Here is a 27,604-nt window from a genome sequence, read left to right as displayed (position 1 = left end):
TGTCAGATGCTATTTTAGGGATGATAAAGCATGTATCTCCAGATAATATACAGAGGATAAATTATAAGATACATTACGTTAATGTTAGCGCACACAAACATCTTGCCTTTATTTATAAATCAAAGTAGTATCTTCTTTTCCTTTCGGCTGCTCCCTTTCAGGGGTCGCCACAGCGAATCATGTGCCTCCATCTAACTCTATCCTCTGCATCCTCTTCACTCACACCAACTAACTTCATGTCCTCCCTCACTACATCCATAAATCTCCTCTTTGGTCTTCCTCTAGACCTCCTGCCTGGCAGCTCCAACCTCAGCATCCTTCTACCGATATATTCACAGTTTCTCCTCTGAACATGTCCAAACCACCTCAATCTGGCCTCTCTGACTTTATCTCCAAAACATCTAACATGAGCTGCCCCTCTGATGTCCTCATTCCTGATCCTGTCCATCCTCGTCACTCCCAAAGAGAACCTCAACATCTTAAGCTCTGCTACCTCCAGCTCTGCCTCCTGTCTTTTCTTCAGAGCCACTGTCTCTAAGCCGAACAACATTGCTGGTCTCACCACCGTCTTGAACACCTTTCCTTTCATTCTCGCTGATACTCTTTTATCACACAACACACCTGACACTTTTCTCCACCCGTTCCAACCTGCCTGCACTCGCCTCTTCACCTCTTTTCCACACTCACCGTTGCTCTGAACCGTTGACCCTAAGTACTTAAAGTCCTGCACCTTCTTCACCTCTGCTCCCTGTAACCTCACTGTTCCACCTGGGTCCCTCTCATTGACACACATGTATTCTGTCTTGCTGCGGCTAAGCTTCATTCCTCTGTTTTACAGAGCAGACCTCCACCTCTCTAGATTTTCCTCCACCTGCTCCCTGCTCTCACTACAAATAACAATGTCATCTGCAAACATCATAGTCCAGGGAGATTCTTGTCTAACCTCATCTGTCAGTCTGTCCATCACCAGAGCAAACAAGAAGGGGCTCAAAGCCGATCCTTGATGCAGACCCACCTCCACCTTGAACTCCTCTGTCACACCTACAGCACACCTCACCACTGTCTTACAGCTCTCATACATGTCCTGCACCACTCTAACATACTTCTCTGCCACTCCAGACGTCCTCATACAATACCACAGCTCCTCTCTCGGCACCCTGTCATACGCTTTTTCTAAATCTACGAAGACACAATGCAACTCCCTATGACCCTCTCTGTACTTCTCCATCAGCGTCCTCAAAGCAAATACTGCATCTGTTGTACTCTTTCTAGGCATGAAACCATATTGCTGCTCACAAATACTCACCTCTGCCCTTAGCCGAGCTTCCACTACTCTTTCCCACAACTTCATTGTGTGACTCATCAGCTTTATTCCTCTGTAGTTGCCACAGCTCTGCACATCTCCCTTGTTCTTAAAAATTGGTACCAGTACACTTTTCCTCCAGTCCTCTGGCATCCTCTCACTCTCCAAGATCTCGTTAAACAAACTAGTCAAAAACTCTACTGCCACCTCTCCTAGACACTTCCATACCTCCACAGGTATGTCATCAGGACCAACTGCCTTTCCGCTCTTCATCCTCTTCAATGTCCTCCTCACTTCACTCTTACTAATCTTTGCTACTTCCTGCTCCACACCAGTCACCTCTTCTACTCTTAGTTCCCTTTCATTTTCCTCGTTCATCAACTCTTCAAAGTACTCCTTCCATCTTCCCATCACACTCCTGGCACCTGTCAATACATTTCCATCCTTATCTTTAATCACCCTAACCTGCTGCACATCCTTTCCATCTCTATCTCTTTGTCTGGCCAACCTGTACAAATCCACCTCTCCCTCTTTAGTGTCCAACCTAACATACAAGTCCTCATATGCTCTTTGTTTGGCCTTTGCCACCTCTATCTTCACCTTACGCTGTATCTCCCTGTACTCCTGTCTACTCTCTTCAGTCCTCTCAGTGTCCCACTTCTTCTTAGCTAACCTCTTTCTCTGTATACACTCCTGAACTTCCTCATTCCACCACCAAGTCTCCTTATCCACTTTCCTCTTTCCAGATGACACACCGAGTACCCTCCTACCTGTCTCCCTGATCAAATTAGCTGTAGTAGTCCTGTCATCTGGAAGCACCTCCAAACCACCCAGAGTCTGTCTCAGCTCCTCCCTGAAAACTAAACGACATTCTTCCTTTTTCAACTTCCACCACTTCGTCCTCTGCTCTGCCTTAGTCCTCCTTATCTTCCTCACCACCAGCATCATTTTACACACCACCATCCTGTGTTGTCTGGCTACACTCTCCCCAACCAATGCTTTACAGTCACTGATCTCTTTCAGATTACAACGTCTACACAAGATGTAGTCTACCTGAGTGCTTCTCCCTCCGCTCTTGTACGTCACCCTATGTTCCTGCCTCTTCTGAAAGAAAGTGTTTACTACAGCCATTTCCATCCTCTTTGCAAAGTCAACCACCATCTGACCTTCTGCGTTCCTGTCCTGAACACCAAACCTGCCCATAACAGTCTCATCACCTCTGTTCCCTTCACCTACATGCCCATTGAAATGTGCACCAATGACAACTCTCTCACCTCTGGGGATGCTCTGCATCACTTCATCTAACTCACTCCAGAATTTCTCCTTCTCTTCTAACTCACATCCTACCTGTGGGGCATAACCACTCACAACATTGAACATCACCCCTTCAACTTCCAGCTTCAGACTCATCAACCTGTCTGATACTCTTTTCACCTCTAGAACATTCCTCACAAAATCCTCTTTCAATATAACTCCTACTCCATTTCTCTTCCTATCTGACCCATGGTAAAACAACTTGAACCCTGCTCCTAAGCTTCTAGCCTTGCTACCTTTCCACCTGGTCTCCTGGACACACAGTATGTCCACCTTCCTTCTCTGCATCATGTCGATCAACTCCCTAGCCTTCCCTGTCATAGTACCAACATTCAAAGTCCCTACTGTCAGTCCTACATTCTTAGCTTTCCTCTTCTCTCTCTGCCTACGAACACACCTTCCTCCTCTTCTTCTTCGTCTTCGACCAACAGTAGTCCAATTTCCACCGGTACCCTGTAGGTCAACAGCACCGGTGGCGGTCGTTGTTAACCCGTTCCCCGACCGATCCGGTATGGAAGTCTTTGTCACGATTCGCATGTTTGATTTGGCATGTGTTTTACGTCGGATGCCCTTCCTGCCACAACCCTCTGCATTTATCCAGACTTGGGACTGGCACAAGAAGACACTGGCTTGTGCCCCCTTGCGGTTGCATTATAAATCAAAGTAGTATACTAAATCAAATGCATTCATTTGGAATTTAATTCTATTAAGGTCAGAAATATTTCATTCTGAGCTCTTAATAGCAAATTTTTTAGTTTTGGTCCAAACGTTACTGTAAACACTGTTTCATAAAAACAAAAAAACAAAAAAAACTCAACAGTATCTCACTGTGGACAACAGTATGGATGCCTTACTGATAACTTCACTATTTGTCGTGAGAAAAATTTGCAAGAAGTCACCATCACATGCCAAATGACATGGTAATGGATTCAAAACAGCAGCTGATCTGCCTGTAACAGTAATTATCTCCACATCCTGCTTTTACTTTTATTAGCAGCCTGTCTTCATAGCATGCTAACTGTGAGACAGCCAAATGAGAACAAATTAATAAGACTCTGGACGTGTCCCAACTCCATTGGAAGAAAATTTCCAGTTTATCGTGGAAAAGCTCAACATTTCAGAAAGCAAAAAAAATTGTGCAACTGTGTTGTGTGGCTTTTCTCTGGAGGGAAATTTTGAAAGACGAGACATGGGAATCCTTTAATCCTTGTTTTTTTTGGTTAAATCTTCCACTGTGTTGTAAGAGCAATTAACAGACGAAGAAAATACGTATATGTAATATCTAGTTGTACTAAATTAAAGGCAGTGTCAATTTTCTAACATGTCATGAGCTGCAAAATTGACCATTTGAAATGAGATTCTTCATCTAATGTTGTAATTATGAAGGAATAGTGGAGAATCTTTCAGACTTGAACCAAGAGATCTGATGTGCCTGTGAAACAATTAATGGATTTTGTTTAAAAATGAATGAACCTAGCGCTTTATTTTGTCATTGTCTTAAGATTATTTGCATACTATATCATATACTATATCATCAGCAATGCTGTACCTCTTTCTATTATTCTTTTTTAGAGTTCTTCACAACTCGGTTCTACTGAATAAACTGACCACTAGAATATGGCTACCTCCTCTGACAACCAATTGAGTTTTCAAACTTTTTAAGGTTATAGTTACAAGTAGAATTAGGTTTAATTTAAGTATGATGGACTAAGGGGACAAGTGGAAAGGACACAAGAGAAATCATATACTTGTATGCAGTCTTAAAGGGAAAGAGAAGATATTTACCTAATTAAATAAGGGCTACACTGCGTTTTTATTAATGCGCTTAGTGTCCAGCATTCTTGAGCCATTCTGATAAATCACCTTGCCTACAGTGAAATCAATATGTGGCACACACACAACACAAACCAAGATGATGGCCGTGATATGTGAGCTGCATTTTCTCTCCAAGTATCAACAATGCAAAAGTGATTACAGGTGGTTTGTTTATTTCTGTAACATAGTTAGTTCTTACCTCCCACTATTAATCATTATACAGAGACATGACATTCCAGTTGACTCAGGTCAGCAGGTGGGAGTGTAGGGGACGAGGTCACATTAGGGGATTTTAGATCACTTTTAGCCATAATTGAACAAGAAAATGCCTGGGAACACCTGGGAGCTTGTTTAAAGCCACACTCGGCAGTTTTTTAATGTCAAAAGACATCAAGTTTGTAGTGTAAATTAAAACTGAGGGCGCAACAGAAGAGATCAAGTAAACTAGGATAAAAAGGATAACCTCACAGTATCTACTGCTACGGTACACTGTTATCTCTGTGGCAGTCTTTGGTTTACCTTTATTTTTAAAACACAGTATATAATTACACAACTGGGAACCGAATGTTCATGTGAACAGGCTACATTCTGTTTCAGGTATTTGCTTCCACTTCATCATGAGAAAATGGCTTCAGAGGAAACTTTAAAATGTGTCATTTGGGATTTGGGAGACTTCCCTAAAACCAGGTGTCATTATGAAAAAAAGAGAAGACTGTCCAGCACTTTCTGGACAAGAATAAGTCAGTCATATGGCGTTATACACTGAGCTATAGCAACAACCTTGAAGCTTTCCTGCATGTCACACTGAGCGAGATTGGTCAAATTAAGTCTGTGTCAGACAGCATGGCACTTCTATGCATCACAAAAACTCCAAAGACGAGAGTGAATATTTGGTTTTGAAAAGTGCAAAGAGAGCTACAGGCAATGCCAATTCAGAGCTTGAGATGAAAATATTTTTAGCTGTGATATTACATTGGCTCCAAAGTTTGTTCTGCGTCACATGTCACATTCTAGATGGCTGGTTTGTAAACATGGGATGTATTCTGGTTAGAGATTTCTTGCACGGTCAAAATTTTCATGTTTCTCTCTCAAGTGTCAGCCTTCATTTCCTCAAAATCACACTGTGTGAAAAGAGGCCGTTAGGAACAGCCAATCTTCTCTCTGCTATCCATAAAAAACTTTCACATGTTCACATATATATAAAAAAATATATAACCCACTGTCACTCCTTTACCCTTTAGGGTAGTGGTATAGAGGTCATATTACAATTGGCCCTGTGTAATGTAAAAATAAGCATGCTGAAAGAATTGCTTGCTAATCTAGACATAAATTAATAACCTAATTTACATAAGTGCTTTAATTTGAAATAATACAGCGATCAAGGACATTCTCTTTTTGGAGAATACAGTGCAGTATATAAATGCATATAACTAAACAGATTAAACTCCTCTAGCGCACCACAGTGCAGCTGTTTTCCAAGGGATTCCCTGACATCTCAGCATCACAGTATAGAAGGGAACACAAGGGGACAGCATCAAACTGTCATAACTTATAGTATAATGCACGCTCTGCCCCCTGTAACTCATCACACCGCCTCCCACTCACTAACAAAAGACTCTTTTGTGTGTGTGGTGTTAAAGCCTTGAGAAGTCTACACAGATAAAAAAACAAACAAACAAAACTCTCTCAAATAACTTTTTTTTTCTATTTGTCACATCTGCTGTATCCCTGTCACTTTTATTTCCAAACTGCAAGCTACAAGATCTTTGCCAGCTTCTGGAAAGAGAAACAATAATGGATGTTGCTGCCTCAAGATTATTTTTCTTTCCTTTTTGTACAGTGTGCTGCGCCATTTTGGACATATCCCATGACTAACAGTTCCAGTATGAGAAAAAAACACACTCTCACAGGAGTAAATTGTATAACCTCTTGATAATTGAACCTGAACTGAACCTAAGCAGCAGAGGAGCCCAAGGCATCCAAGGCAAGTGCCTAGGAAATTGACTAAATATTGGAGAAATGCAAGAAAAATATTTGTATTTGGTTTCTTCATGGCATTTTAGATCTGACATACATTATGTTTAGGGCCACATCTAACAACAATTTTTAATTCTGGTAATTATTTTCTTCAATTCATCAATTAAAGGATAATTTGGGTCAGTTTCTAAATTAAACATGTCCAAAATCACCATACAAATGCCAACACTCTTCAGTCTTCATCCACTGCCAATCGTTTCTACTTCACAGGTTAGTTGTCATCCTGTAACCTGGGTTTGCGCGTTTGTTGACGCCACTGGCCTCCATTTTTGTACAAAACCTATTTAAAAAAACATCAGCCAGACACACCACTCCACTAGGTGACACATTTCTTCATTCGCAAACTAGTAAACTTACTATATTCAGCAAATATCACACCATATGCTCCGATTTGGCACATGAGGCTGGTAAACTGCAAATGCACGAGATAAATGTGGAATTATGGAGTAACAAACATAAATTGTATATATTGTGTATAAAACCTCTTCTTTAACCCAACTAAAAGTTGAAAAAAAGAACCCAAATATGAGGAGAAGCTGTAACACTACATATGAAAAATACAACCATAAGGTTTCAGACAACGAATTAGTATAAACCAGTGACTTCAGACAAGTAGAAGGTTTCTGCAACAATAAAGACATTTTTATGTACAGCTAGTACCTTATAGCATCATTCATTTACCATGGTCTTTTACATCCAGGTGGTAGACGTTAAAATATACTCTGTAACTACCCGATGTAATAAGTGTCAGAAGGGACCTCTCAGGGTTGTTAACAGCTGTCTGCTCCTTCAAGTGGAATGGGTAGCCCTAAATATTTAAAGGCGCCATGCTGACAGTCATGCAGGTGTTGCTGTAGTCAAAACAAGACAGTCCAGAGGGGATTTCTAGTATTTCAGGATTTGTCTCTTGCCTCTGGCAGGTTCAGATTTCAGCTATATCATCATCACTTACTTAACATAAGACTAGGGTTTGCAACTTGCCATTCTAATTGAAGCTCTTCTAAACACTCATTAACCCTCATTAATTACTCAATAGGATGTAATTAATCTGCAGTAAATTTTTTAGAAAATGTGTCTGGGAGGCTTGACACTAAATCAGAAACTTGAGACTTTACTATAGGTCACTATAGGTTAAAGTTGGACACAGGATAATCAGTGTCTAATAGAATTATTCAAGAGGAATAGAATGATTTGATTTAAAATGTGCCATTAACAATGGCAGCCATTATGATAACAAATGTAATTTTCACCCTTTATGAAATCAAAGTACAGTATGTCACAGTATGGTTTGATTGATTTGTTTGATTAACAAATGACCCCATATCAAAACCAGGATCATATGTGGGTGTAACAGCTTAACTGTAACAACTCAGTTCCTTTGTCAAAGTGGGCTCTGATCTGCAGCCTTTGTTTTGATTTAGATCCCGGGTAAATGGGATCAATCTACAATATGAACTCTGCCTAGTGTAGAAAATACTTACTTGTACCCAAGTCTGTCAATAAATATAATTTCCTACTGGCATAGTGTGCACAGTGAACTGCAGACATGGACCTGTTTATGCAGTTATTCATGGTGACAGGTGAGCAGTAATCAGTTCAGTAGTAGCAGACAAGCAATATCTTCTTGCTGAAGACAATGGGTTGTTGTTAGGTAATAGGAGAGACAGTAAAACAAAGGCTCAAAGTAGAAATTACACCTGCTGAGCTCACATTTCAACGCCACATTAAATGTGTAACAATTTATTAACAAATCAACAAGTGTGCACATAATTTAACAGACTAAACTATAATAACAGACAACAATATCACAGAACAGAACTTCTTTTGCCATATGGAATGGTTTACATCAAGAGCTCTGAGTTGTTATCTTTTACTGGATATTGATAAATAAAAGTGATGCATCTGTGATACCGGTGGTTATTTTATTGCCTGACGTTTAGGCTGTGATTAGCCTAAACGGGACTTTCTATTGTCTGGAGATTTAAAATAAAATGACTGTGGACACTATGAGATTAAACAAGGTCACGAAGTTCTACAATGAAATATGATTTTAACCAGTTTAATTAGTTACAAAAAAGAGAAGATGCACTTCTCAGAGTTGGAGGTGCTTCAGTCAACTGATATTTTTCAGCTTCAGCAGTTTTTGTTTTCTTTTGTAAGTCAGTGCGTATTAGTTTACAATAACAGGATAAACCAGGCAGATGCTGACAAATATGCACAGGGATGACAATGCCTGAATATTTTTTATATTCTCTAGCAGTGATTGCCTGTGTGCTTCCTTAATAAAATCCATGCTATCAATTCAAAATAGACCAATATCTCTTAGGGATCTTTCTAGCACCTTGGAGATTATCTGTCACAGAGGATTAGGGCTGTTCTGAATGCACAAGGAGCCAACTTGGTACTAGTAGGCTGTACCTAAAAAAGTGACCTGTGAGTCAGGGATGAAGCCAGATGTTGTAAACATTCAGGATTTACCTATAACATATTCTTAGAGATTTGAGAAAGATTCAGGCCTTTTAAAAAAGTATTCTGGGTTTAAACGCGCTCTGCCAATGCCTCTCCTCTGCCCCTCTTACCTCTCGCCCAATGACAGTTGGAATGGGCTCCAGCACATCCCTGTGACCCTGAACAGGATAAGTGGTTACAGATAATGGACGGATTCTGACTTATGTGTTTTAACATATACAGGTTAAGAATACACACTAAGTGTTAACCAACTCAATTGTAGTTACAAATTAAAATAAAGGGCAATAAAAAGCCCATCTTATCATATACTGCAGGCCAACTGTTCCTGCTTCACACAATTGATATGATTTACAGCATGCATCAAAAACTGCATTTGTGCAGCATACTGGGTAAAAAGCCACCTTCATAAAAGACAGACTTGACTTTCCCGCTATATTTATTATACTGTATATTTCTCTGTTAGTGTTTTTTTAATGCTTTTGAGAGCTGGATCTTGTCTGCCATATTACCAACAGTCTTGTGCATACATAAATCCCAATCACACAGATCTGCTTCTCTTTCAACAAATGTGTCACAAGTTTTTGGTTTGAAAAGGCCATAAAACAGTTGCATGGCACGATGCACCATTATTCTGAGTTGTGTAAAATGTGTTTTGTATCTGGTATTTTGTCAGTTGTATAACAGATGAAAAATTATCTGTTAATTAGTGGCCATGTAAAAAAAAAACAGTAAGATTACTCAGTTGAGCCTAATTTGTCATGTTAACATGTTCACCCTGTAATGCTTATAAATTCCTCAGAATACTTTCTCTTTTGTCATTGTGTTTGGCTTCACAAAGCAGCCTTTTATCCGTGTGTCGTTAGATAGGTGGTTTCCACAGCAACAAGCCTTTATATCTCGAGTGTGAGATAAATGATGTGACCTGGCCTGGACATCTCAACAACACTCTGCAGCAAGCTCAGTTACCTGACTGTAAATCTTTATTTTGAATGATTTCCAATGAGAGAAGAAATACATTTGACTGGATTAAGCCAGACTGGAGTGCACACTTTCCTTTTTTATCAGCCCCCTTTTCTATCTTTCTTCTTTTTAACAATAATTTCTGAGAGTTAGTTTTAACTTCTTTATATTGCTTAATCCCCTCATGGTAGTTCTCTCTGCATCTGTCTGAGCAAAGTGCATGATCTTTAATCTGTCTACACAGCAATCTGGTGGAGGTCCTCCATATTTCAAGTGCATCACATAGCCCTTGATTAGCTATCATTAAAACGTCACTTTGTAGGTTGCATAGGTATAAGTAAGAGCAGTTGTCCCCCCCACACCATCCCTTCTCTGTCTGTCTTTCTCTGCTGCAGTAGGCTCGAGACAGATGGAGCAGTACATGACAAAACAGCCTAATTAAGAGAGTGGTGCACCTCTCAATTCCCACGCGTGGAAACCCTCTCCCTAACAGTGACAGAACATGCTGGCAGCAAAGAGAAAAGAAAAACATTTTTCAATTTGCTTCATCCTTATTTGTACTCAAAATGCTAGGCTTATACCGCTCTGCAGAAGCATGCAGTAAAAAGCCATTAAAAGGTTGTTGTTGTTTTTTGGCACATCACTGTTGTCAATACACAAAACAATTTGAACATCCTAAGGAGCTGCATGACTGAGAACAAGATTTGACATGGATCAAATAAACTGAGAGAGGCTGTAGTCATTAGCGGACATGTGGATGCCCCTTGAAGATGATCGGATTATTTGTGGATAACTTCAAAGAACAAAATGCAGCTTTCTGGTACATTGGTCATGGGATTGAACAGCCACTCACAATGACATTCGATATTAGATATAATATGCATCTTTAAAGTCTTCATAATTACTTTAAAATGTATAATTATAAACTTCCCCATATGGGAGGATTTGCTGCTTTTCCATGTTTATCAATATAATAAATGTAGTATCTTGGAAACAATAGCAGTAGATAGACTTGAGCACTGTAAAACTGAAATATGCATTTACTTTTTCTAATATTCTATACACCAAAAGTCTAATCCATCAAGCAAGAAAGTAATCAAAAAAGAGTAAGTTGAGTTGCTCCTGTTAGTTGTCTGCGGACTGGTACAAATGAAAACAAGTCAACTGCTCCCTCCGAATAGGGTTAGGGTTATTTACATGGGAATGCTCTTCCTCCACCTCTCGATTAAATATATTTTTCAAAGATTGTTTCTGTACCTAACAAGACACATACTTAGCTATTCTATGATAGTAACTTTTAGATGCACGAGTGACTGGACTGGACACTCTTCCATAAGCGGGTCAAAAATGAGCCATGTTAGAATCAATGTGTTTTTATGCCACCGTTTTTTTTTTTTGGGTTAAAAATAATAATTTGTATCATATTTATGTCCAAACAAGAATGATTTTATGTTTGAAATATTTTTATTTTCCCCTTTTTAAATGTTTTTAACATTTTTAAAACATTTTGAAAATTACAGCAATAGAACATCTCACCATCCTCTTTGTGTGTGTAAATGGTAAATGGCTACTTATAGTGCTTTTTATCAAACGCGCCACTCTATGTTGCCTCTCATTCACCCATTTACACACACTCACACAACGATGGTGATGGATGCCAAGCACGCTGCTCATTTGGAGCAACTTGGGGTTCAGTGTCTTGCCCAAGGATACTTGGACACAGTCGGGAGGGTCCGGAAATTGAACCACTGATCCTGTGGTCTGTGGCAACTGCCTCACCCACTGATCTACAGCCTTGTCTCATCACTGTATGTATCACTGACAAACTACCTGTTTCTGGCTGTGATCATTGCACATAGGTACATTGCATCTCCAACACCAACTTACTTGTTACTGGTTACTTGTTTTGAATGACAAGCAAATAATGGATGAAATTTGGCTATATAAATAAATGCACACACGTGTGTGCGGCCACATGTTCAGATGGCACCTGTTTAATCCATTCCTGGATTATGGTTGTTGTCATTGTCATGGCTGTTGTTGCTCGAGTTTGCTTTAATATCTACATCTTAGATATTCAGCGTGTTTGGCCACAGCAAATTGTATTTATACGGCATAACTGTTTCATGCAAGGTGGTATATTCAGGTATGCAGACTTACATCTTATACTGTATTTTCATTGTTTTGAGTTTCACCGGAAATTGCATAGTCCCATTAAATATTTAAAAGTGATGTAAATATCCTTTAAGCTACTGAATAATAAACTGGAGACTCGCTGATTATCTGTATTTAAAAATTATTCAAGGAATTTCATGAAACACTAACAAGATGCAAAGCATACAGCGACTCTTATGACGTTTCAAATGAAATGAGCAGAGGTCAAATGATATTTCATAAAATGCTAATACAAACTGTTATTGTTAAAGTCCAAAACACCTTGGTATGTGCAGGTAGTTATATTTATTTTTACACATGATGGTAGCGATGGCATAGACATACAACACAACAAATGTAGAATAAAACAGAAATCAGTGTGTAGCTATAAATTTCAGAACAATGTGTTAACGAAAATGCAGGCAGATGTTTAAACATCCTACGCAACAAAAATGTATAAAGGGTACCAGATGTCTCTAAACTCAAACTCACACAGGCTGTACAAAGTGAGACTACTGCAATGACTACACACTGTACATATAAGTAGTTTCCATGGAGATGTATCAACATTTGGTGCAAGACCTGAATGAGTAGAGGCAAGACGCCATACTTAGGCCTCCTACACCTGGGTTTCAGTTGTTTTCCATATTTGATCATTTGCAGTGATACATTTTGGTGTGTTGGCTAAAAGGAGGCATAAAGTAGGATTACATCCTGAAAAGGACCAGACTTAATGTGGAGGGAATTTTACAATTTCTGGTCATCTCACATACCTGCAAGTTAGTTATACCTGTGGTCATATATATATATATTTCTTATATATATTTCTTAGTTAATAATTTTGCTTTCCTCTTTTATTCTCTGCATCACATCATACACATTCCGTGTACAATATGTACACAAATGAACTGTATTTCTCTATGCAGAAATACACATAAACCCTGAAGGGAGATTATGTATCAGTTCTATATAGGACCTTATCTTTTGTACTAGATCAAAGTACTGTGGGAGGCTTTACAGGCTGCTGCAGAGTGAACAGTGGCTATAAGCTCCTTATTTGTCACTGTCTTCCGTTGAAGGGCGTAGAGAAAAGACTAAGATGTCCAGGGTGTGTGGCATCGCTACAACATTAGCCAGTGTCGCCCTAATGAGAAGAAAGCTGCAGCAGTGGGAGGGAGTGGGTGGAAATCAAAAGGTGAAATGCAGCCTCTGCTGCAAAGCTACATTCAGTTGAATATGAGTTGTCACAACTGCAAGTTCTAAGTGTTTACATTTACGTTTATAATGTGCACTATTGTCCCAGTCTATGAGCAAGAATATGTTATTATTAAATAACTGCATCCTTTCTGCTGATTCTGCAGTACTGCCATGATGATAATACTTTACTTAAAGTAAGATGATTTAGTTATTTCATGCCAGTAAAAACGAACTCTGCTACCTGCTGTTACATTTAACTGTACCCCATACTAACTTTTACATTTCATCATTAAAAAAAATTATATAATTCACAGAATTCAGTCATTCATTGAATTCATCATATTTTTAACATTAGAATTTTTTTTAAACTCTGTCCCATGAACCTCCATCGAGCGATTAAAAACACAGAGTGACAGAGTGACATGTTTCTAAATTCCAAAATGTACAATATTCTAACAAATGTTGCCTCACAAGCTTAGATCAACGATACTTTGTACAGTAGTCAGTAAAGTAATACTGCATCTGGCTGATACATTTGTAGTCATTTTTAGACATGTTGTATGGCACAAATAAACAAGCTGATTCAGGTTGCAGACTAACAGACCCTAGTTGTGAGTGGAGACAGGTCATTGTTTTATTTTTCTGTGGGGATTGTAAAAAATACTATTAATTTAGAAAATTACAGACGTTCTCCTTTACACAGCCAAGGTACCAAAGGAACAACACAAACGAGCCTTCTCAGCATAGAGACGGGTGAGACACACAGTAACTTTCAAAACACTGTTTCCTGTCTAAAGGTAGTTGTGTTTTTATTGCAAAAGTGATAATTATACATTTAACATACTTATGATAAGTTAGAGAAGCTCCAGGCATAGTGGGTACACAAGGGTTTTTACATGCCATAGTATTCTGGTTTAAGCAAAGTACTGCATCTAGCATATAATATAAGCTTATTAAATGGAGGATATACACTTACTTCTGCAGCACTAAACCTGAATATTCCAAAAACCCAATTACAACCAGTATGTGTTTATGTTTTAGTTTAGATTATGCTCCAAAGCCATCATCATCAATTCAGGCAACAGTGCCAAATCTGCTACAAATTCCAATGTCAGCAAATAACTGTATTAATGTACAGGTAACCTGTTCAACACTGTCTGCCTACTCTTCCGTTGCATGGTGGGATATACTGTACGGCACTCGGCATCTGGGACAGTGATCAGCATTTAGTGGGCAAAGAAAATGATTGAGGAGGGGGCTGGTGAATGCTTTTGTGATTTGTTTTTTGCAGGTTGTTCCAACCGTATGAACAGGAATATTCTTTTCATTGGTTTATTTAAGGCTAGAAATTTCAGACTATAAATATTACACAGTGCATATTTTAAGTTGAATAAGACCTTAAATGGAGTGGGGCAACCGGGGTGTTACACTGTAAAAGAAAGGGTACAGTAGTTATGTTATTACCATTATGTATCTGGGTTTCACTTCTCTATCATTGCATTCACATTTTCATTTTGAGGTTTCTGTATTGGCAACTTTGGAGTTTTCTGATTAAGCCATCACGGGAAACACTCAACACTGGTTGAAATACACCGAAGCCTTTCATCAGTGCTTCACCTGGGTCAGTTTGTTTCATTGCCATTCAAGTGTTAATACATTTTCAGCACAGAATTACTTTGCTTCTATAATCTGACACTTATTCAGCAGATACCACAGTGCATTAATACTGGTAGAGAATACTCTACAGATTTTATGCTGTTGAATGATATTGGCCTGCCAGTATTATTGTAAACCTTAAAACTGATTTAATGTGAATCATAACTGGTTTTTCTCAACTTTGTAAAGGTCCTGATTTGATTTGGTTTGTTGATGTAGATGCTGTCTTTTTTTTCATCATTCTTCTTTTTCATTATTGTTCAGTGATTTGAGTTCAGTCTTTAATTCTGAGGTCAGGGCTATGGAACAACCTGGGGACCGTATTGATTTTGAGACCATTTCTTTTGCTCTGAGGTGGTGAATAAATTCTCTCTCTGTATAAGGATTCTATTTTTTTACAGTGCTTGGTTTGTTGTCGTTTGGCTGCCTGTTCTTCCCTGTGGCATTAGCTAGCTGTGCATTGGTGTGGAGGAGGAAGGCCTAATTTATTCCAAGTTATGCAACCATCTTGGGAAATGCTGGCCATGTGCTGACTGTAGCATCGCGGCAGAGATTTAACTTAGCAGCCAGCAGCATAGTGGTTTCCCAGGGAGTAGAGCAAGCAGAGGCTTTCCCCTCTCTCTCTCTCTTTTTTCATCTGTAGAGAGCCTTAATCTCTCTCCCCTCAGTGTGCGGCATCTTTGTCAGGAAAAAGGGAAAAAAAAAATGTTTCACGAGCTGCATCAGGTGCTGACCACAGTACATTTAGGGTATGAAGGAAATAATCTGTTGAACTTACACCACAATAGCCGTTGCATAAGCTGTCATACAGGAAAGCTCTCATTAATGTTTCATGGATTTGCAATGTGAGCCCAATGGGAGTGTTTAGAAAACAAATATTAAAAAAAAAATATATATATTTTTTGTCTGTAGGACAGCAGTGATTGTCATACTGTGAGTAGATATGCTTGCACACACATGTGCAAATGTGCATGGCAAGCTTTCTAACGCTTATTTATGCAAGCATGTTTTTTCCCCCTCTTCATCAACTACTCTTGCATTCACACAACACACATGAAAACCCTCTTCCAAGCTTTCAACTGGCACTGCTGTAGATTTACAGACAGAGTCAGCGCAGAATTATGTGTAAAACTTGCTCTGGGTGAAGGAAGACTACACTCTATACCTCACCGAACATATGTGCAGACTTGACTACATTTATGGAGATTTTCTGTCAACCAGACTTCAGCACATATTTCTGGAACAGCTGCTTTTATAGAATCAAAAGGAAGAGTTGTAAGCGCTTGAAACACTTCATATTTTACCTCAGGCTGATGAGCTGGAGGCTAAAGGTGCTCTACAGCTCACTGTAGGGAGAGTGGGTGGTATTGTCCAAGAGGAAGCTGAGGAACCCATCCTTCCCTCTGCTTCTGCCTGCAGGGTATCCAGCTGAGCCCTATGACACAACTAACTTTTTTAACCAGTTTGTTGAGCCTGCTAGCATTCCCCGCATCGATGTCACTCCCCCGCATACAGAGAACAGTGCACTGGCCACTATGTATTAGTAGAAGTTGTAGAGCAGGCTGTTTCAAATATTGTGTGACACGTGTTTCCCTGGGCATAAAGTGGGCACTTGTGCTGTCAGAATAGACCAAGTACTTATACAATAAGAACTTGCATATTGTTATCTTCACTGCAGCTTCTTCATATCCTTACGATAGATGGGTGGGAGGTGTTACTGGCCTCCTCATCTCAGGGGAATCTGCTACAGGGTACTTAAGCTCACCAACATTTAATCTGAGCATTCAATGTACTTGAAAATGGCTTGTCAAGAGGCTCGACTGAAAACATACAATTCAATAGTGCATATTTTTGAGCTCCAGAGCAATTATAAGCTAAATTCAAGCTCATTCACATTAGTAGCGGATCAGAGAGGATCAAGCTATCCTCCAGTGTTGGGGACGTTGCCTTTGGAAATTAACACACATCACATTACTCTACAAAGCTTTAGTCACCAAACATTTTTAGCCACTAGGCCTTCATCAGGTCATTTAAAAAGTTACCAGACAAAAAGTTTCATTAGTTTGCCAAGGTTTGACAATGCCTGAATCCTTTGTAGAGGTTTTTCATTTGTTTGTTTGTGCCCTAAGTGTGAAATTTTATATTTAGCACCAGTAAAAGCTTTTGAAATGTAGTTACGTTCCACTATTTTTAGTATACTATTTCTGACTGGTGTGGACGCAACAAAATGTTTTATAATTTCATTTCCCTTACTAGGTTATATATACAGCATTTTCTAAAATTGTCATCATGAGGAAAATTTCTAAAATGTCAAGTGACACTTAAACAACAGAAGCCCTGAGGCAAATGGACGTATCTGAAAATCTCTATGGATCTCTATGGTAAAGCAAGTAGTGCAGCCATATTTGACCGCTGCTCTAATATTGATTGATACAGTGACGAAAATGCATCTAATTAGTAATTTATTTTCTTCCTTCTGTCTCCCTCTGAAAAATGATTTATGTGAAATTGACTACTTGAAATAAATTAGCGATAGCTGAAGAGACCAATCTGGGTTAAAAGATAGGTCTCTAAACAGCTGATTATCGAGCAATCAAGCCCCCTCAAGAGAGTTTATATAATCAGAACCCTGGGGTGATTGTGAAGAGAAACTGCAGATTAGGTTGACAGTGATGTAGACACTACTCTGCAGGAGAAAACTGGTGTTTTGTGTCTTTTAAATGTGTACTTCAGGTTTCATAATATTCCTGTTGCCCTCTAGCAATACATGACTGTTTAACTAGTTTGATTCAAACTGGTAAAAACAGAGGGTAGAAACTGTTACATGAGAATCTCTGTATTATAGTTTAAAATAAATCCCTATAAGCGCTGGCCTCAAACTATAAACGCAGGTTTGCAGCATAACCTCTGAAGGATTGTAACTCTGAACATGGGTGATGCTCTTTTTTTAGATACCTCTCTCTGCATCACCAACAGCCATAGCTAGAGGCAATATTTTTAGCCTTGTCTGGCTTGGCATTCTATCCCTCTATGCCATTTTTCTGAATGATATCTCAGGAAATCCTTAAGAGTACTTCTTCAACTTTGGCACAAACATCCAGTTGTTCTCAAAGAAGGACTGATTAAATTTGTGGGTCATAGGTCAAAGGAACTGTGACGTTGTATCTGTCCATTTTTGTGAACAGAATTTCACACGAACACCTTGAAGGAATTTCTTTAAGGATGAACTGATTCCATTTTAAGAGTCAAAGGTCAAGATTACTGTGACCTCCCATCTGTCCTCTCCATCCATATTATTCTTGTGAATGTAATAGCACAGTAATGCCATGACAGGATTACTTAGAACTTAGCAGAATCATCCAATATGACACAGATAAACTGATTCGGTTTGGGGGATCAAAGGTCACGGTTACTGTGACCTCACATCCATTCAACAGCAGGAAGAATTTCTTCTAAGTTGCCATAAAAACCCACATATAATCGCAGATGACATGATTAAAATTTGTAAGTCAAATGTCAAAGGTCAAGGTCAATGTGGCTCCACATCCATTTTTTTGTGAAACAATATCACAGAAACACCTTGAGGGGAATTTGTCTAATTTGAAACAAACATCCACTTTGACTCAACCATTACCTCTGTGGGTTTGGTGATGAAAGGTCAAAGATCAAGGTCAAGTTCACTGTGACATCATGTAATTTCCTTTTGTCCTCTTCCCCCAAGCCTTGTGAATGCAAAATCAGTATACAGTAATGACCTGAAGAGAATTCTTCAAACTTGGTTCAAACGTCTACGTGGACTCTAAACTGATTACATTTAGACTCACGACCATCCGATTCTCGTCAACCCTTTATCTCTGTAATGCCTGTAGACAATTTCATTACATGTGGCACAAGCGTCCATTTGGACTCATGGATAAACTGATTAGAATATAAATCTGGACAGACATTAGGGCTGCACAATATTAGAAAAACTGACATTGCACTGCTTTTTTCCCTGCAATATATATTGCGATTTGACAAAATACACAAATCTTCACTGAATTACATGAAAAGGTCTATTTGGTCTTTTTAGTCACTATAAAAAGGATGGTGCAAGTTTACGTTTTGTATCAAGCTGCAAACACACTGTTTGCTATTACTATATTAATATTATGCATGTGCACAATGCTCAAAAGATATATTGTGAACCCCTAACAGACATGCATGCAAACTGCAACTTGACTGGTTTGGGAATAATACCTCTATGCACGGATTCTAGCGTATTATTATTGTAAGACAGGATTATTATTGTAGATACTTTTTTGCATTGTTTTATCTTTCATGAGAAAGATCCAGGAATATGACTTAGGTATGGAAATGTTTATCATACCAGGGGGTTTGCTAATTAGTAGGTATATGTATGACTAGATAAACAGTGATGCTGGCAGGTCATGCAAATCAGATTCAACTAACACCACCAACACATAAAATTGTAGTTACTGTAGACCTCTCTACTGTAGACCATAAATGTCAAACACATTTAAAATATTATTTATGTGAATGACTATAAGCAACTCAATCTTAAGTGTTTAGCAGAGCAGAGCTTGCGGTCCGCTTTACTTATGTTGTCACTTGTCTTGAAACACCTTCAATCCACAGACAGCTGGCTCTGCCAGTTGGCTCAACCAATGTGAGGTTAACGTGGCATAGGGTGCGGTACTGGAGAAGGTATCCGAGTATGATTACACAAGAGCAGTATTGGACCTGATACTAGTATTGGTATCGGGTCTAGTTTCAAGGACAGGGCAAAGGGGTATTAGGTAGGAAAATGCTTTAACTGAAATGCCGGTCAAAACAAAATCATCGCTTTAACGTCTTACTGCATTGTAAATGATCAAAATGAAATACTAGGCATTCAAAAAAAAATGCCTGGTTCATAGAAAGGCCACAAAATACACAAATGCACTTTCTGTGCATTTATTCCAATTGTTAACTTTAATTTGACAGATTTTGTTGCCTCAGCAACCGCTCAATGTCATCTACTTAAAGGTGGCAAATTGGTGAGCTAGGGTGGAGTTACTGTAAGGAGTCAACAGAGAGCTGTGATGGTGGAAATAAGATGGAGAGAAACACATGAAACTACAGTATATTCACCTTGCAGCAATTATCACAGTTATCAAAGTTAGCTCTTCAACACTGCTCCACATACAATGCTTTCTGTATTTTAATTCTAATAGCCACAATATAAATCACATTTTAAATCATAATGAAAATTGAAGCAGTTATTACTCTGGGTATGTTGTGTGTACCCAAGCCGGGTAGCTTCAGTTCAACTGTATAAAATGTGTTTAAATTTCTAATGGTGCACCAAACACTGTTTCTCACACAAGCTCAAGTGTCTGAATCACAAAGCCTACTGTATGTGTCCTTTTCCCTTTTTTGGAGATCAGGATCCACCCCAAACAACCTTGAAAATCCTTTTATAGTTCCTGGATTTTCAGCGGTGGTTGCCATGACAACTGTGCATTTTATTTCTAGCTCCTTTGAAATGGTGTGTCACATCCAAGATCCCAAATGTTATGTAAGACGATGTGCACTGTTCCAGACTGGGGTTTCCTGTTGCAGAGAACGTAAAGTCATTAATTACAGGAGAATGGCAGACACTCAGAATGCCTTTGACATTGTCTCTCTGTTTATGACAAGCTTTTATCACATTCGTTTGATATAGACTGAATTTGTCATAAAGGAAGCTAACAATAATGACAGACTATTTTCACAATGATGTTTGTTATGACACATTGTATTAAAAGGTACTGTGCTTAAAATGTCTAAATGTATGTTGATAGGCCATAGGAAAACACAAGTCAGGATCAAGAACTGTGCATGGGTGTGATACAGTACATGTAAATGGAAAATACTGGCACTGCCTTTAGTAGAGTCAAATATAACAAATTATGATTACACAATTTTACTATAATCTAATTTTTAAAATGCTTATTAGAAATATGCTTTTGGAGATTTTTCTGGTTGATCTCAGAAATGTCTGCAATTCTAACATCAACACATCTTAAGATCAAACTTAAATAACATTGGATACTTGGAGCCAAACAGAGAGTTTGAGAACATTTCCAGTGGTGCATTACGACCTGCAGACACATATACCGGATGCTATTTAGTCACAGTATCTCTCAGATACTAATTATAATTTACAGGCAGAGACTCACCTCAAAGCTTTTTCAATGTGCAAATCTTTTGTTCATCTAACACAATTAGAAGAATTGTTCACGTAGCATAAAAATTATGCTACGTATCATAATATCATGGTGAGTGGAATGAATAGAAGGCAATGCTGATAATAAACACTAAATATAATACATTTTGGGCATAATAAACCATACTGATCTTAGTTTGTTCCATTATTGTAGTGTCAACATAACTGCAAAAAAAATCTCATGGCAGCCGGAGAAGATTTTACGATAAAGCATTTTTGCAAAGATTGCAAGAGCAAAAGAATTTAGTTGGTTATGCTGAACTTTTTAACCCCACATACAAAAGCTGCTAAATTCTCTTCATATTAAAGTCTCTTTGAACTCAAGCAAAATTTGCTGCTCTTTGGGATCACCGCCCAGTGATGTGTACGACTCAAAGTAATTAGACATACAGCTATTAACAACTGGTTCACCACTGCAGGGCTTTAGAAATAATACTTTTAATCACAGATTCCAGTGGAGTTGGCCTAGTTTGTCGAGACAGGCAGCTCCATTCTTGTGTGATGGCAGTTGGACATGTTCAAAAACCTTGTCTTCCAATGAAGAAAGATAGAAACTTCAAAGTTTGGATTTTTAAGGAGTTCTGTTTAATTTACTAAACTCTCTGCTAATTTGAAATTAATTTACCATGTACAGTATACTCACGTCTTCCCAGAAAATATCTACAGTAGATATAGCTGTTGTGTTTGTCTCCCCAGGTGTTTCAGTATCTTTAAAATTAGCCTGGAGATAATTTTTCTCTATAGGAATATAACTATGCCTCTATACTATACTAAAAGTATTACAGTGATTGTAGTCTTCTCTTACCTTCACTTTGTTCACGTACATTTATCGCGTTGTAGGTCTCTACAGGAGCTACAGGAGGAGAATGCTGGATGAACGCGAAAAGTGTCTATTGGAAGCATTTCTCTATCGTTTAATGTTACATCATAAAAAGAGAAATACAGTGTCTGCTTAAAATCGCTCAGAGCTTATATCTGTTTGCATTACTTGTATCTTAATTCTTTTTTGTTGCCCTTTTTCCTCATATAGACCAGAAGTTTTCACCTTGGTCCCCGTCTCGAAAGTTCAATGAAGGCAGACGCCTCCCTCCAACCAGGAACATGAAGGGCTTATCAGGCAGCCGTTCCCAGCACCAGATCCCTTTACCCCATGGCTTGGACTATGACCCCCATGTCCATGACCTTCACACTCACCATGGCTCAGACTCCCGCCACTCATCCTACTTGCTCAGCCCCACAGAGAGCTGCCCTGTGGACTTCCACCATCGCTACTCACCACGCAGCTCCATCCACTCTGACTGCATGATGATGTCCCCTGTTTTGATGCCTCCAGCTGCTGCATCTGACCATATATCCAGCAGCACGTTCCCTAGAATGCACTACAGTTCCCAGTATTATGATTCAGCCACACGGGAAGACTGTGCTGCCATCACAGCCTCTGCCACCTCTCCAGCTGTTGCTGCTGCTGCAGCCGCAGCAGCTGCCTCCTCCCACCATGCCGGCACCAAAAGCAACCGCCTTCCTGCTAACTTATTAGACCAGTTTGAGAAACAACTGCCACTACATCGCGATGGCTTCCACACCTTACAGTACCAGCGCACTTCCACTACCACGGAGCAACGCAGCGAGAGTCCTGGCCGCATCAGACACCTTGTTCATTCTGTCCAAAAGCTCTTCACTAAGTCCCACTCACTGGAGGGATCGTCCAAGATGAATGGAACAAAAGGTGACATTGTAGGAGGTGGAGGAGGAACAGGAGGTTATTACCATCATGGTCACCACTCCACCAAACATGGTAGCAAGAGGAGCAAGAGCAAAGAACGTAAACACCGTTCTGGTGGCTGGTGGAGCTCCGATGACAACCTGGATAGTGACAGCACCTACCGCACACCCAGTGTTATGTCGAGACACCACGGGGAACATGTTGGCCACTGCTATCCAGATTCCATGCATAGCCACCATTTTGGAGACCTGTCACTCAAGACATCTAAGAGTAATAATGATGTCAAGTGCTCAGCTTGTGAGAGCATGGCCATGACACCCGAAGGCAAATTCATGAAAAGGAGCTCATGGTCGACCCTGACAGTCAGCCAGGCCAAGGAGGCCTATAGGAAGTCATCACTTAATCTAGACAAACCTATGATGCACACGGACCTCAAGCCTTCATCGCGAACATGTCACTATCTGCAGGTGGGTGGTAATTTATGTTTTTACAACATATTGTTATAATAATTTTTAAAAATTCATATATTTAGAGCAACATACATTTTTCAATTGGATTAAGATTGTTTATATTAAATTGTATTTGGATAGTGTCCAGGTAGCACAGTGATGGAGTGGTTAGCGCGGATTTGCATCCCTGGCCGGCTGCGGCCTTTCTGTATGGAGTGTGCATGTTCTCCCACTGCTTGCGTGGGTTTCCTCAGGGCACTTTGGCTTCCTCCCACAGTCCGAAGACATGCATATTAAGTTAATTGATGGCTCAAAATGTCCGTAGGTGTAAATCTGAGAGAGAATGGTTGGATGCCTGTCTGTGTTAGACCTGATATAGACTGGGGACCTGTCCAGAGTGTACCCCACATCTTGCCCTATCAAACCTGGGATAGGCTCCAGTAGATAATGGGTTGATGGAATACATTTTTATATACTTAATTATCAATACAACCTCAGCATTGAGCAATGGTGCTGCTCGTAAAAACCTTAAAAATCTTTAACGGCTCAAACGAGCTACCAGAGCTAAAATATAAAAATAAAACAAACACTCATGATCAGTTCCCAGTTGGGCTTTTTCAGTGGCAATTGGTTATTATAGATTTTAATACTAGCCAAGTAGAAAACTGAATCATGGAGCTACTAACATTGCAAGACAGCTGACCATAAATCCAACTGATAATCCAGGATCACTGATTTTTCAGATAAATTATCTAGTATGTGGACCCCATTTAAACTGTGCATCAAATAATGGCCAAAAGACAAAAGACAAAATTTGGACACTACCAATTGTGGGCTAAAACTGGGCCAAATCCATATGTCTGACTGGCTTTACTCTCCTAAGGGCAATTAGTATAAGTCTGTCCATGACTGTGAGAAGCCAATATATTTACCTAGGATTCACTTTTATGCACTCACCTCAGGGAGCTATTGTCTTTTAAGATGAAGAGATCACTTGAGTGAATCAATGTCATTGTGGAAGACACTGAGAATAAAGGGCAACTTGAGCTAGACAGCAGAAGTTCTTTCTCTTAAAGTAAAAAAAAAAAACTGATCAACAGCTAGAGCTATTGTAAATGCACCAAAAAAACGTATTCTAATAACAAATATCCACAGTCTATAGGCAGCCTTTTCTACTAACATATAACAAACTAATGTAGTTTAGCTTTAGGTACTGGTCTCAAAATAAAAATCAAGTATTTGGGGGTTTAACCTGCTCTTATTATGAGGGCAGCTCTAGAAAAAAAACAGCCTTATATTACCATGTCAGATCTATGATCCACAAATATTTAAAAAAAAGGTGACAGGTTTTCAGTGACTTCTGAAATGTGAATTAAACTAAAAGAGGGCATAAACAACCTTAATAGTATAATTATTAGTCTAGCAGAAAATTGCTCTTTGAGAAATTTGTCCTGGACTCTCAGCCTTTCCCCCTATTCCTAATGTGAATGAGAGGAATGATAGGCCTTTATTAAAGCTTGCTTCAAATCCCCCCATTTATCCATCTGCAGCCTTTTTTTCAACGTTATGCAAAGTTTTTGACCACACTCGCATTTCTACTTAAAAACAGGTATACTTATGCATTATTGCTGAATATTCCTGGCTTAATTTTTCATTTATAATACTTGACTTCTATGGTGTTGTGACCATATAAACCCGCAAATAGTTCTTTCGGTTGTGGACACGTTCCTTTCCATTCTTGGAGATCGAAAGGAATTTGGGTCTGCCAAGCTCAGGATCTTTGATCTTGGTATTGGCAGTTCACAATTAGACAGAGAAAAACGGGACAGAAAAAGCTGTATCAAAACAGAAGCCCTCTCACTGGCATTTGCCAAGCTGTTGTTTCAGCAGGCAGGGAACCTGCACCTCCCACATGGGCACGTGTATCCATGGTAGAAGCCTTATTAAGTAGAATAGTTGAGGAAACATCTGTAGAGTGTTATCGTCAACACTGTATGTTATCAAATTTGATCTAATGTGACTGGGACCTTTAGGTCTCTAGATCTCTAGCTTCTTAAACTAACAACCCATGTTCTAGGTGATGATTATAATAAACAAACCCAGTTGTTACGCATGGCCAAAAACAACAAGATCACTGGGTAAATCTTGTCGCAATGAAAAATCTACAAACAGACACAAAAATAGCACAGCAGTTAGACTTGAATGAGTTTAAAAATACTGTGCATTGTGACAACGTTCCATTGTGATTTTTCCAAATTACCTTTTAAACTAGGCCTGAATGATTACTCATTTTAAAATCCATATCACTATTTAAAACATGCATTTTCAACTCGCCAAAGCTGAATAATAATAAGAGGAATGTTCCTGTGGGTTTCACATAAATGTTTCATCCCCCATCTGCAGACAAAGTGAATGAGATTGTATGAACAAAGTTTAACTGCAGTGCTTCTAAACATATTAACAATGGCCTTTGTGGACACAAACCCCGCTGTCAATGAGCAACAGACCACACTAAGCAAAAATGACTGATTCTAAAATAAGTCACTTGTTACTGGCGTGGGGCTAAAATCAGTCTGAATCTGTACAGTGTCTGTCTGGCTTTGTCTAATCATGGGGCTCTCCCCTCTTTAATATCTTTAGTGCACAGTGTTACATTCAATGTCCTTTTATATTGCTTTACCACATGAAGACACTGAAAGTAAGATAATGTTAGCTAAACATTATTCATGACTTGTGTGCTAGTATATACCCAAAAGCTAAAGCAGGGCTCCTACTTGAGATTTATAAGGCTCCCCTTAATTTGTCTGATTAGTCAATAAAACAAAAATGCAAATGATGCTGGATGCTTTTCTGTTCTGAGTGTTTTCAACTGGAGGCATGCAGAATGTTCTTCAAAAAAAAAAAGAAGGCAAAAAACAGTAGGCCGATACACCTTATTCTCACTCACTCACTCTTATTGTCTTGCTGCTAAAAGCACTCTGTCTGATCTGAGGATGAGCAATTATGGAGGAGTTTTCCATTTGGTCACATGTTTTGTGTAAGACAAACCTTTAGGAACTCTTAGGAAATAAAAAAGTTGAAAAAAAATATCTACGAGGATGTTTCCATCAAAATATCTACTGTAATATCCCATAAGGTTGAGCTGTAGTTCTGCTCATTATATACAGCTGCTATTTAAACAAATTGTGTCTCCTGAGCCCGACTGTAGTACTGCATTCCCAAAAACAAATAGAGCATTTACCTATCAGTACATGCTCCAGATAAAATATGGACAGATTTGGGTAATACTCTGCACTCCTGTCAAACAGGCCTAACATGCCTGCTGCTTTGCATGCACCTGCTTATTTCAGTGACAAAAATAAGTTGGTGACTAATCTGTGAAAACCATATTTCCAAATACAGCAGGGTGTTGCATGTATAACAAATGCTTTAGTTTGCCATTTCTACAATCCACTCACATATTACAGAGAGACATTACACTATTCAGTAACTTACAAACAAAAATTCTTCTCTTGTTCTAACAGGATTTTTTTTATGCTACACATGGGCTAACATCTCCTACAAAATCCCCTTCTGCTGTGCAGAGATGCTTTTTGTACCGAATCTTCTCAGTGTTTAGTAATATCGAATGATGGTATAGAGCAAGTTATCTAACTGCCTCCTAGGCACAGCAGAACACGTACTTTCAGGTGTAGCATCAAATGAGCACAGAAGTAACGTAATCCTAATGAGTTACAGTACTGCAATGCTTCCATGAATGATGGCTGCCTTGTTAGCCACAGTTCCAGTCAATCATGGTTAGAGGAAAATTTATGTTACAGCCTCAAAGCTTTTGCTGATTTTAAACATGGTTTATTTAGTTTTTAGACAATTACCACATTTTATTCCACTGATGTCAAAGAACATAAATGTATGCAAAGGTGCTTAGTGTGCGTGATAGTTTTACTAACAAGTCACTGGAGGAAGACATATGTAGGCAAGCTCAAAATAGACAAAAGGGTTGAAAAGTGAACCCTTCCCTTCTTTAAGCAGATGAGGCACAAAGACGGAGCCTTTTATTACAACATGAGCAAACTGAATGATCATTATTTGGTGTTGCATACTGGAATGTGGTGTTCGGTACTAAGGCAGTGAGCCATGCTGCCCAAAGGAGGCTACTTTGTTTTGAATTCAAAGATGAGTTCCATAGCATATGGTGTAAATGCTTCAGAACCCTTTTCATCTTGACTACAAAAACATTTGGTGGGGAACTTCTGAGTAAAATACACTAGATTTAT

The 27,604-nt window shown here is 39.1% G+C and overlaps 1 protein-coding gene across 1 annotated transcript in view; it reads left to right on the top strand.

The window, feature by feature from the left end:
• dlgap2b (discs, large (Drosophila) homolog-associated protein 2b) overlaps nucleotides 1–27,604 on the top strand; it is a 75,466-nt gene that overhangs the window by 26,292 nt on the left and 21,570 nt on the right. Inside the window, exon 2 of the mRNA XM_067482276.1 lies at nucleotides 22,186–23,345. Within this exon, the coding sequence (XP_067338377.1) occupies nucleotides 22,186–23,345 (1,160 nt within the window). The remainder of the gene's footprint in view (nucleotides 1–22,185; nucleotides 23,346–27,604) is intronic.

Source organism: Channa argus, chromosome 17, assembly GCF_033026475.1.
Source record: "Channa argus isolate prfri chromosome 17, Channa argus male v1.0, whole genome shotgun sequence".
NCBI lineage: Eukaryota > Metazoa > Chordata > Actinopteri > Anabantiformes > Channidae > Channa > Channa argus.
Note: the sequence above shows the minus strand (reverse complement) of the source record. Positions and strands in the feature narration are given on the sequence as shown.